Genomic DNA, 12,587 nt, shown 5'->3' on the forward strand with positions numbered 1-12,587 from the left:
GTCCAAGATGAAGGTGACGACAGATCCAGTGTCTGGTGAGAGCCCTCTTCCAGGTTTGTAGAAATTAGCCTCACATACTGTCTCATGGAGCAGAAAGCAGAGCAGAGGGAAAGCAAGCTCTCTTGTGTCTTTTCTTAAGGGCAGTAATCCCATCCAGGAGGGCTCTAGTTCCCCAAATTAATTAATTAATTACCTTCCAAAGGCCCCACCCTCTAACACCATCACACTGGGGGTTAGGATTTCAACCTATGAAATGGGGCGGGGGGGCAATATTTAGTCCATAGCACTGTGCTTCTTTGCTAGGCTGGTGGGCTCTTAACTCAGTAAGGAAGCTGACTTGGTATAGCTGATGCTCAACATAGTGCTTGATACACAGGGGAAAGTTGAATTTTTTTAAAAGAATATAGCTTTATAAAAGATATAGCTTTATATAATATATAATATAGCTTTATAAAAGAATATAACTTTATAAAAGAATATAGCTTTATACTGGTCCTGGATTTTGGAAAATCTTCATCTGAGGAAAGACTATTTGGTAGCTCTGTTGGCCCTCCCAAGGGCCTTCAGCAGCTGCCTGCTCGCCTCCTATTGGGCCCTAGAAGAAGTACTTGCCTTCCCTGATAGCCGTTTGTAGGAAGTCTCTGGAGGATTTACCTGAAACTGCTCTCATCCTTGAGAGGGGGGTTTAAAAAAAGGGGAGAAGTTCAATAGTCACAAATGGCCACAAAGCTTTCAGTAGTATATTAACCATCGGTGACTTTGCAAACTTACACCCTTTTCAAAATCTCTGTCACAGACTTCTTTCAAATACAGACAAGAAGAATGTTCTCCAAACGTTTAACCATGACCCTATTAGGGGCTGAATTGTGTACCCTCCCCCACAGCCCCATAGTCATACAAATCCTAACCCTTAGTACCTCAGAACGTTACTGTATGTGGAGATAAGGTCTTTCAAGAGGTAATTAAGATGAAATGAGGTCATATGGGTGGTCCTATTTCAGTGTGACTTGTTACATGTAAGAAGAGTTTAGTTCAAGAGGGGAGCCTCAGAACAAACCAGCCTTGCCAACACCTTGATCTGGGACTTCCAGCCTGAGAACGGTGAGGCAATAACGTTTCTGTTGTTTAAGACCAGGCTGTGGTGTTTTGTTATGGCCACTGCAAGAGATTGATACAGACCCTTCATTTAGCTGAAGATCGGCGGTGGGGGAGAAAGCCTTCTTGCAGTCATAGTGTTTGTTTTCCCCTTGCTTTCTTCAGGAAAACAAGAGGAGAAGCTCGTGTCCTCCTACCTCCCCTTCCCTGCCGCCCTTTCTCCCCCAACTATGACCCCTCTGCCTCACAACCTAGAAAGAAAGATTTTGTTGTCCTAGTGCCTTTGTCAGAGGCTGGTCATGGGAAGTGAATCCTCCATCAGGTATGACTAAGTCAAACATCTGTCTCATTCCCAGCTACCTCCTCCATCTGTCCCTACTGTGAGAAAACTGAGCTGGACTCAATTTTCACATTATTTCTCTGGAGTTCACAGTCCCCCTGGTAACTTTTTTCAGCCATCACTTTATGTCATCATTTCCTTCACTCTGCCTCCCACTTTTTTTTAAATCTCCTTTAGTCTTGGATTAATGTTATATATAAAAGAACCAAGTGTTAATCTTTGTTTCACCATAGGTGGTGAGAACATAGTTTCTTTTTATTAGCTTTTTCAAAGTGGAAGATAAGGAAAATGCTAGAAGTATAATTAAAGATAAAAATAAAAAAAAGACTTAAAAGAGATTTTGAATTCCTATGAGATGAGCCCCTACGAGGCTTTTCAGGAAGGGCTAATTTCTGACAGTCACAGATAAGGGAGGCTGGCTCATCTTTGTCATTTGGGGGGAGGTGATTTTAGAAAAAGCTGTAAGGGACTTTGAAGGCTGGGGAGCCCACCAGTCTGAAAGTATAGGGGCAGAACTCCTTGTTATCCTGGTTCCTTTCCTCCTGGAAAAAAACTATAGCTTGATTTTTTTTTTAAAGATTTTATTTATTTATTTGAGAGAGATCACAAGTAGGCAGAGAGGCAGGCAGAGAGAGAGAGAGGGGGGAGGAGACAGAGGCTCTCTCCCCACTGAGCAGAGAGCCCAATGTTGGGCTCAATCCCAGGACCCTGGGATCATGACCTGAGCGGAAGGCAGAGGCTTTAACCCACTGAGCCACCCAGGCACCCCTTGATTTTTTTTTTTTTTAATAATAAAAGGTCACGTGTTTTTTTTTTTTAAAGTTTTTTTTTTTTTTAATTTATTTGACAGACAGAGACCGCAAGTAGGCAAAGAGGCAGGCAGAGAGAGAGGAGGAAGCAGGCTCCCTGACGAGCAGAGAGCCCGATGCGGGCCCGATGCGGGGCTCGATCCCAGGACGCTGGGATCATGACCTGAGCCGAAGGCAGAGGCTTCAACCCACTGAGCCACCCAGGCGCCCCAAAAGGTCACATGTTTGAAATAATAATCCTGAGCCAGAGGTGGGGTAGAAATGGCGGAGGAGGCGGAAAAAATAGGGTTGGTGGGGATGGTGCTAGAAATGGCTAATGGACCGAAAACAAAACCAAAAATCAAATAGAAAATGTCTATAGGGCCCCGAGTCTTGGATGTTTGCTGCAGTAATGCTGATTGCATCATCTAACACACCAGTTGTTCAGATATAGGGGCTGGGGATAGGGGGAGGGCAGGTACTCTCAAGAGCTCTCACGACAAACACCCTTTCCTGTAAGATTATACTGAGGGCAGGATGACCAGATACAATCTGTTGTCCAAACAAGTACAATTATGAGCCTGAAGGGGGAACTATAACGAAGTAATGTTTGAAGAACAAGACCATCCCAGGCAAACTAGGACTAGTCACCCCAGCTAGCGGTCACTTCTGCAGCCAGTCCTTTCTTCACTCCAGCACTGCCCCCGCAACAGGAATGATGAAAATCACAGCCCAAGTTACTTAGCACTGAGTGTCTGGCACTTAGGTGGGCTTTGCCTTAACTACCTACTACTCCCCTCAGCAACTCAAGAGCAACGGCAAGCACCTAAATATGCCAGCAAATGCCTACCACCTCCTTCCGGAGGAGAGGGCATAATAGTTATATAGGAAATTGGGACTTCAAGATGTCTGGGGATTTTGCCCAAAGGAGTTTCCCTCAGCACACACACATTACCAACCATTAGGATCTATGGCCTCTGAGCAATATCCTACCCCCACCCCATCTCAACTCTATCCATCCTCCAGAGACCTGAAGCTTTTCCCGATTTTATCACTCATTCCGAGCTCCAAGTGTGCTAACCTTGATGGACCTGTCCCTTCTCTGCATCTTGCTAATGAGACACTGCAGCCCTCTACCCTGACCTTGCCCCATGTTTTAACTCCCAAAGTGGAGTCTGACTTACTCTTCCTGCTCCAAGTGCATCCAGAAGCTCCCTTTAGCCAAAGTCTCTAATTTTAGAAAGTCTTTTTGTTAGAATTGAAATCACACACAGGTATGGCCCCAGCTGAACTAAAAGACCTACCATCTTTGAACAAGTTCTTTTATTATAGGTCATCTGTTTGTAAACTTAAATAACTTCACTGAAAAGCAAAGTCTTACTTACAATGACCAAAGTTAATAGTGGTATCGCAAGTGAAATAAGTTGAATTTATCCAGTTAACCTAAACTTGGTACCCTCACCAGTAGGACCAAAAAAAAAAAAAAAAATTCACTGACACATGTATTCTCATTATTATCTAGAGAACTATTTTGATAGTAGCAAGTAACACACCAACAGAGTTTTCCAAAGATTTATTGAAGCAGAAACAAGTTGGTCAGATACTTGTTGGAAAAAAAGCAGTTTTAATGGTATTCAAAAATACTTCTTAAAAAGTATTCTAGCACAAGTTTTCTTGGTAAACTAGATTATGTTGTAAACTTTTTCCTAAATCTTTTAAGAGTGTTGGTTCTTAAGAACTAGAGGTTATTCCTATTCCAAATCTATCTTGCGCTCCTGAAAAACTGCAGAAAGGCACTTGAAAGCTGTTTCTTTAAGATACGGATTTCTGTTTTTATTCTTGCTGGTAGTGACCGCGGCACCGATTCTGTGCCATCTTTACTCAAGGTCATCGTGATGCTGAGAAGTTTCATTGATAACCTGGTAACAAAAAAAATCCGAATCAAACAGAATGCCTGCTGAAGATTCAATTACCCCATTAAGCGTGACAAAGGAAAATCTTCCTCAGTAGGTGTCACTGAAGGTGAAAATAGACAGGTTATATTGGTGGTGCAAGGCCAAGGTCACAGCTAGGAGGGACAGGTAAGTATGTACCATGCTTTTCATCTACACGCGAAAGTAGTATCTTATGGAATGTTAGCGCTTATAAAAAAGGAACATTGAAAACTGAGTATGGAGGACGCTATAATAATCCCATGCAGTCAAGTTTAAGAGCGATGAAGACAGACTAAAATATGTAGCCAAGTACATTTTACATGTATGTGCAAGAGGAGATTCTATGAAGATTACAACAGCTTTCGGCCATTTCTTTCCTGGCATAGAGAAGTAACAAGAAAAGTGATTATCTGGCATGTTCTTGCACTATTGTCAAAGACCTAAGAGTGTTCAGGTGTCCTTCAGCACAGAAGGACAAACGTCCAGGACTAAAACTTTCCTGATACTGAGGGAGTCTAGGAAGGAACTTAAAGCTGTGCTTCGATCTAAAATTAAGGAGCACAGAAAAAAAAAAAAAAAAAAAAACTGATTTTGGACAGGAAGATCTCTATCTCACCTTCAAATTCGGGAGCCAAACAGTTGGCTGTGTGCCCTGCCAGGAGAAGAGGCCTATTCTCTTTTGAGGGGTCATGAGTGAAACCGAAACCCACCCAATTAGCCAGGTGTTATCGGAGACAGAGACTTAACGATTCACGAAGCTATCGATGTCTGCCTGACAGGATGCATTTTGACTGAAAGATACCAACCTGTCCATCTCTAGTCTCAACCGTCTTGATCAGAAGTGTCCTTTTAGAGTGAGTATCGACCAGAGGGAGGGAATCCAGATTGGTTTCTGAAGAGAGAACAAAATGCCCAAAATTAGCAAAGGTGAAATTTTAAAAGACAAGTTAACGGTTTTGCCCAAGGAATTATGATCGTTGTTCACAACCCTAAAGTGCTCCTCCCAAAACATTTCTCAAGACTCAAGACCTGTTTGAAAGCCTGGGCCCTGGTAACCCAGTAGCTTCCTGGATAGACTATTTCAATGTATACTCCAAAGGTTGAAGTCCAATGGAGCTGAAATTTAATTGGGAACACAGATTTTAAGACAGTACGTGGGTCTAAAAATTATGAATGTTTTAGTGGAGTTTATCTTATATGGCATTTTCAAAAATCATTTAACAGATCAGGGCTTCATCATAAATGGACTGGTGATGAGCTGCTATAATTTTTCGTAAGGGGAGATCAAATGCTTACCCCTCAGGTTCAGGGAAGAAAAGTTTGGAAGAGGCAGAGCAATCCTGTAAAGGGATAAAGAAAAACAGTAAAATTTTTGGAAAACAAGAACAGTAAGGAATGAATTTATTCAACTTCTTGTTTTCATCAAATAAGAGAATGTATTCTTGGAGCTCATTAAGGGAGGGATATGCCTCAGAATTATCTATCTAGGACTGGTCTCATTAGCACATTTAAAATCTCTTGAGCGTTTTCTCTGAGTGCTTAAGAGTGGGAAAAGCGTTGCCGCTCCCAGAGTTGTGAGTTCAAATCCCAGCTCCGCCATGATTAACGCTGACTAGGACAAGTTACTAAAACTCCCAAACCCAAGATTCCATAGCTATAAAAAGTGGTCAGCATCTACCTTGAAGAAATGTTCTAAAGATGAAGAGGTAACGCACGTAGGTAAAGTGAGGGGCGTAATTCCTAACAAAGGGCCGCTCTTAATTAACATGCAGAAGCCCCTGTACCACACCTGCTCTCCTCGCCTTCCAGCAGCTTCCTGTAGGTGGCAATCTCAATGTCGAGAGCCATCTTGACATTCAGCAGGTCCTGGTATTCCCGAAGGTGACGGGCCATTTCTTCCTTCATGTTCTGAATCTCATCCTGCAGGCGGCCAATAGTGTCTTGGTAGTTAGCAGCTTCGACGGCGAAGTTATCCTCCATTTCACGCATCTGGCGTTCCAGAGACTCATTCTGCAGGAGGAAGAGAGGCTTCGACGTTACTTCCCAGGAAACCCCCAGCGATTCCCAGAACCACTACGGACCGATTGCGATCCGTTCCCCTAGTGGCAAAGATGGGGAGCACTCCAGTTTCAGGGGAAGGATCCAAGCATCAAGTGTTAGAAGCCAGAGTACAGGTGTCAGCTAAAACCATCACGCCTCAGAGGGCTCTCTGAACCTGTCCTGACAACTCATTTTCTTGGGATTAAAACATAAATTTGTCTTCAACAGAAGTTTTCTTCACAAAGCACCATTAGCTTGGGTCATGTGAATGATGCAAACGGGTTACGTTCCGCCCCCCCCCCCCACACCGTCAGTGGGGTCTGATACTCACAGTCCCTTTGAGGGCATCCACTTCGCAGGTGAGGGACTGCACCTGTCTCCGGTACTCATTTGACTCCTGCTTCGCCTGGCGCAGGGCATCATTGTTCCGGTTAGCAGCCTCAGAGAGGTCGGCAAACTATGAGAAAGAGAGGACAAATCGTGGACCACCCCCGTGAGTTGGTCACTGATCCTCTAACATTCTCCACTGCCTGGAAAAATGGGAAAACTTCCAGATGGCAAGCAAACCAACAAATAGCACATAATCGAAACCAAATTTTGTATTTTAAGTTCAAATCTCCACGTCTTCCAGACTATGTCTCCATTTCTGTTCTAACAGCAAAGGGAGAGCGGCAGAATGCGGATGTTGATATTTTTTTAGTAGAAATTTGATGTGTTACCCTCATTCAAGAAGGGGGAGGGTCACAGGCGTGGTGTTGATGGAATTCCTCTGAACTAGGGTTCAGAAGGGATTGGAAAGAGGGTGTGACAGGGAGGCTCCAGCAACAGCAGCCTTGAACACCAAGTTTAGGAAGTTCAAGCCAACTTTCTGACTAGAGCTACGGGTATGCAGGGATCACAGGCAGGTACAAAGTGTTTCCAGAACAAAATGCTCTTCTTTTGTTCCAGCCATACGGACTGCTTTCGTACCTTGGACTTGTACCATTCCTCAGCCTCCTGAAGGTTCTTTGCAGCCACGCTTTCATACTGCTGGCGGACGTCTCGCAGGGCAGCCGTGAGGTCAGGCTTGGAAACATCCATATCGATCTGGACATGCTGGTCCTGAATCTGGGCCTGCAGCTCCTGGATTTCCTGCAGGAAAGGACAGACAGAAGGTTGGCCATGCCCAGGATGGAGGGAACTTCACCCACATTCAACCATGAAACGTGGCTTCACTTGCCTCCTCATGGAGTTTCTTCAAAAAGGCAATCTCTTCCTGCAAGGATTCCACTTTGCGCTCAAGGTCAAGTCGTGCCAAAGAAGCATTGTCAACATCCTGGTTTGAAAAGAGAGAAAGGCAGATGGGAGGATGCCGAAGTCAACGCCTTATCTCATATATTCATTTTAAATGAACCGTAGGAGCTTAGGCTCTTCACTGGGAAAAGGCTGTTGACAACTTTTATGACCGTTCAATTAAGTCTATACTTTCTTCTTTTCATTAATAAATTTGAATTGTAACCCACTGTATTGTATTCAGGTGGCTAATAAGCAATTTAAATATAAATAAATGTTAAACTGCAACCAGTCATCACTGCATCTCTGTTACATTAGTGAAGTTTTTCATTGTTTTTTAAATTTCAATTCCAGTAAAACAAAGTGTTGTATTCGTTTCGGGTGTACGATATAGTGATTCAGCAACACTGTCCATTACTCAGTGCCCATCACAATGAATGTGTTCTTAAGCCCCGTCTCGTATTTCACCCATCCCCCACCCACCTCCCCTCTGGTGACCCTCAGTTTGTTCTCTGTGGCTAAGACTCTGTTTTTTGGGTTGTCTTTTTCTTTGTGCATCTGGTTAAATTCCACATGGGTGAAATCATAAGGTATTTGTCTTGCCCTGACTGATTTATTTTTTTTTAAACTAGAAAAATCAGTGTCACCATTTTTAAGGTATTTTTTTTTTTAAGATTTTATTTATTTATTTGACAGAGAGAGATCACAAGTAGACAGAGGCAGGGAGAGAGAGGAAGGGAAGCAGGCTCCCTGCTGAGCAGAGAGCCCGATGTGGGACTCAATCCCAGGACCCTGAGATCATGACCTGAGCCGAAGGCAGTGGCTTAACCCATTGCGCCACCCAGGCGCCCTAAGGTATCTTTCTTTTAGAAATGTCATGAAATAACATGACATAATAGGGTTGACCAGATTTCATTTTGTGTATACTCAAGTACACGTAAAACAGAAGTTTGTTTGCTTCAAAAGTTTCAGTGTGTATCTGAGCTCTTTTGTATCTGAGCTGGGCGTGGAGCCGTATCCTAAGAGTGCAAAGCTAGTACGTAGTCATCTAGCAAGGCTAGATTTATACTCTTAATTCAAGACGTATGCTGGCAAAGATGCAGTTCAGGCACACAAGGAAAAGAAATACCATTCTGTACTGTATGTTCTTTGCTTCCGAATCTGGTAGATTTACTCTTAAACTCCCATCTCACCCTGTAAGGGTGTGTCCCTCCTTTTCACTTAACACTCTGTAAATTCAGTTACTTCGTCTCAGAATGACTGGTCAAAATGCATGTAATGAAACTATATGCAGAATTCTCGCTGCTCTGGCTCTCCTCTGTTTCCATCACTTGCAAACTGCTATGTCCCAGAGATTTTATTTCCCTTCAAGGAAATGTTATAAGAATTTTTATACTTCTTATTTTGTTAAGCAGTTGTATGTGGAGTGGAGTATAGTTTATAGCACTGAAGTCTTAAATGTTGAGAGACCTCTCTCACCTTCATGGGAACATGAATAAATGAGTGATAACAGTAAAAACAAAAACAAAAACAAAAAAAAAAAACTGGCTTGGGAAAAATTCATTTTTGCTTATTAAGCCCTAAAAAAAGGGACACAGAAGGTAATTTACTAACCTCTACAAAAAAATTTTTCATGTGACATTTCTACTTCCTTGTAAGAATATGAGGGATTTTACCTAATGCCTAAAGAGGAGATCATTCATACTCAGTCGTTTCATATTAACTCACTATTCTGCAAAAAACATTACAGATATGATGATCATAAATGCTCAGTTACTAAAATGGGCCACACATTGCAGTGCTTAATTTGGTAAATGTATTGCTGCTTCAAAATATTATTCTAGACTATTCATCTGAGAGCTTAGATAGCCATCCCAGTAAGTGTCCAGGACTAGCAGCTCTTCCTGCTTTTGTTCTAATTCAAACTAAAAATCCTTGAAGTCTATCTAACTTTGGAGCAAAAACTCCTTTACTTAAAAATCCATTCTCCGGCCTTAGGTTCGTTCTTCATTTAAGGAGAAAGTGTTAAAGAATAAAGAAACCAAATAAAGAAAGGTCTTTCAAAATGTGAAGTATGACTGTAGCTTTAAGAACTTTTCCCATCACATACTTCACAAGTCTGGGCCAGATATTAGATAACGGATGTTAGCAAATACTTGTGTCCAATTAGAGCTGAGCTTACATCATTACATATTCAATAAGAATGTAGCCTGTTGCAAAGCTTCTCTGGGAACACAAAGACTCCTATTATTTCTATCCAAAGCCACCACACTTGCCAGAATGTCTGTATCTACATTCCATAGCGAAGCCGTAGAAACCATTAATACCTTTCAGGATAGGGGACAGATGGCTCCTTTTCACCCTTATTAGATCACAAATAGTTCTGCCTAGTGATACTTCCATATAACTTTAATGCCACAATGGAACTTGCAGAAAAGGGAAAAAAAAAAAAAAAACCCACAAAACAAAAAAAAACCCTTGCTGGCTTAAGTCCAGTTGAACTAAGTTTCTTATCCTCCAGTACGTTTACATTTCAAACTACAGGGCATCACTGTGCTTTTCCTGGCCTTGTAAAAGTTAGCCAACTTGACTTTAGCAAGCTTTTATCTGTATCACACTGTAACTGTTCAGAGTAAGAATGTCAGTATGTTGCAGAAACAAAACGGAAAAAGTATTTCTTTGGAAAAACATCTCGAAACGAAGTAAAGCGTTGAAGACTTTCTGTCCTACAGAACGGCTTCGCTCATTCAAGGGTTTTCATTGGGAAAAGCTCGAATCTGTGCTCTTTCTGCCACTAGGGGGCTTTGCCCACGGACGGGAAGTTTTGCGATATCTAGACTGGGGTAAGTAACTTTGCGAGCTGCTCGGGGCTGATCGGGTGGGGTCCCGTGGCTGCACGCGGGAACAGAATACAAACCTGTCTGAAAGACTGCAGGGTGCTCTCGGCTTCCTCTCTCTGCAGCATCTCCTCCTGCAACCTGAAACAGTCGCACGTTAATCAAAAAGGAACTGGGAAACCGCCAGGGGCGGGGGCGGCCACACCCAACCACCACGTCGCTGTGCCTCGAGACAGGAACTGCTGCGCCACCTCTGCGGACAGCCCACGACTGAGACTTTTAGAGCTGCTGCGCTCCGCAAGTTTTGGCGGGGCCTCGGCGGCAGCGCGCAGAAGCAATCACGGTCGCCACCCTAACCTGTAACGCGAACGCCGCCACCCCGCCCCCGAGGAACCTCTGCAATCCCTTTGTCTCGCTTCCGCCACATCCCTCCTCTCTTCCCTCCTCCCCGCCCCATGATGGCAGCCTGCCAGAAGGGGCCAGGAAACTTTCTAAAAGTTTGGGGAAATGGCGCTCATCGCTTACAAGGGCCTTCGGCTGCGCACAGACTGGTAGTTTTAAGAAATCTGTAACCTGAAGCGGGGTGTTCTTGGGCAATCAGTGGGGGTGCAGGAGAAATGCTAACTGCAAGGTCTGGGTTCAGGGCGGGGCTGCGCCGCCGCAGCCACAGCCCCGCTCACCCGCTGTCCCCCGTCCGCCACCGCCCCAGCCACATCCCCAAGGGCGTGGCCGCTACTCGCGGGGACCCTGTTCCCCTCTCCCTCCCTCCCGCAGCTCGCGAGGACGCCGACTTACTTCTCCCGGAGCCGCATGATGTCCTCGGCCAGGTTGTCGCGCTCCACTTCGACGCGGGCCTTGTCGTTGGTGAGCTGGTCCACCTGCCGGCGCAGCTCCCGCATCTCCTCCTCGTAGAGGTCCCCCAGGCGCGATTTGCCCTGGCCCTTGAGCTGCTCGAGCTCGGCCAGCAGGATCTTGTTCTGCTGCTCCAGGAAGCGCACCTTGTCGATGTAGTTGGCGAAGCGGTCATTCAGCTCCTGCAGCTCCACTTTCTCGTTGGTGCGGGTGTTCTTGAACTCGGTGTTGATGGCGTCCGCCAGCGAGAAGTCCACCGAGTCCTGCAGCAGGCGCACGCCGGGCACACTGCTCCGCAGGCGCACCGCGGAGGAGCGCGTGACATACGCGCCGCCCGGGGACGAGGTGTAGAGGCTGCGGCTGGTGCTGGGGCGCAGCGCGCTGCCCAGGCTGTAGGTGCGGGTGGACGTGGTCACGTAGCTGCGCGTGGAGCTCGGCCGGCTCCCGGTGCCGGGGCCGCCGAACATCCTGCGGTAGGAGGACGAGGACGCAGACCTGGTGGACATGGCTGCAAAGGGTGGCGGTGGGCTAGGCGGTGGCGGCGGCACGGACAGGCGAGCGAGGGCGCGGTGGGTGTGGGCGATTAGAGCGCTACTGCGTCTCTTGCGCGGGCGATCCCGGAGCGAGAGTGGCAGAGGACCGGGCCCCTCCGAGGGCGCAGTTTTTATAACCCATTAGGAAAGAGGGTCCCCTCCCACTGCCATCCCAGCCGCAGACCTCGCCAGCCAATGGGGACGGGACGAGGAGAGGGGAGGGTGGGCGGGGGTTGGGGCGGGGGCGCCCTCGAGCCTTCCTCCCCGCCCTTCTGCAAGCCCGGCACTGGGCACCATCCCGTTACTTTTTGGTTGGGCTGGAACTTTCGGGGGCTTTCCTGATGAGGGCCTGAGCTCTGCTCCCCACTGGGGGCTAAAAAAGGCGGGGTCGCGCGGTGGTGGGGGACCCTACACGGAGCTGGACCAGAGGGGTCGCAGGCACCGCGCCATAGAGTTCTGGGAGGAGGCTGACTGGTGGGAGGGGCGCTCGGCTGCAGGGCTGCGGTCGGCTAGGGGCGGGTGGGTGGGGAGACCCGCGGGCAAGAAGCAGGAAGCGGGGGGAGTCAGGGATCCAGAGGGTCGGAAGACGCGGAGAAAGAAACAAAGAGTGCCCGAGATTGGAGCGCGAGGTGGGGGCGTGCACCGCCCAGGACGCAGAGCTGCGGCCCCGCGCAGCCTGGCGCACCGCCCACTTTGGCCCACGAATCTTTTCAACCTCTCGTTTTGGGGGTTCCCGTACAAGCACCTAACGGGCTCTGTCTGGGTTTGGACGGCGCAAACTTCGAGGTGGCGGCGGGGAAAGCCCAGGGGAGAGGGGTGGGGTCACTGAGTCACTGGCAATGAGTCACTGAGCCCTGCTGTCCTCCGGGGTTGAGGGCTCCTAGCGGTTCGGGAAC

General features: G+C 46.6%; 1 protein-coding gene across 1 annotated transcript; it reads right to left on the reverse strand.

The window, feature by feature from the left end:
- Positions 1 to 3,781: 3,781 nt before the first annotated feature.
- On the reverse strand, positions 3,782 to 11,777 carry VIM (vimentin). The gene is made up of 9 exons (XM_032880898.1): positions 11,102 to 11,777; positions 10,387 to 10,447; positions 7,417 to 7,512; positions 7,167 to 7,328; positions 6,529 to 6,654; positions 5,947 to 6,167; positions 5,454 to 5,497; positions 4,964 to 5,049; positions 3,782 to 4,142 (listed from the first exon to the last, which is right to left on the reverse strand). Exons 1-9 carry the CDS (start codon positions 11,662 to 11,664, stop codon positions 4,101 to 4,103), a joined length of 1,401 nt encoding a protein of 466 aa, XP_032736789.1. The 5' UTR covers positions 11,665 to 11,777; the 3' UTR covers positions 3,782 to 4,100.
- Between the last annotated feature and the right edge of the window lie 810 nt (positions 11,778 to 12,587).

This window comes from Lontra canadensis, unplaced genomic scaffold (assembly GCF_010015895.1).
Source record: "Lontra canadensis isolate GAN:19392208 unplaced genomic scaffold, GSC_riverotter_1.0 scaffold72, whole genome shotgun sequence".
Classification (NCBI taxonomy): domain Eukaryota; kingdom Metazoa; phylum Chordata; class Mammalia; order Carnivora; family Mustelidae; genus Lontra; species Lontra canadensis.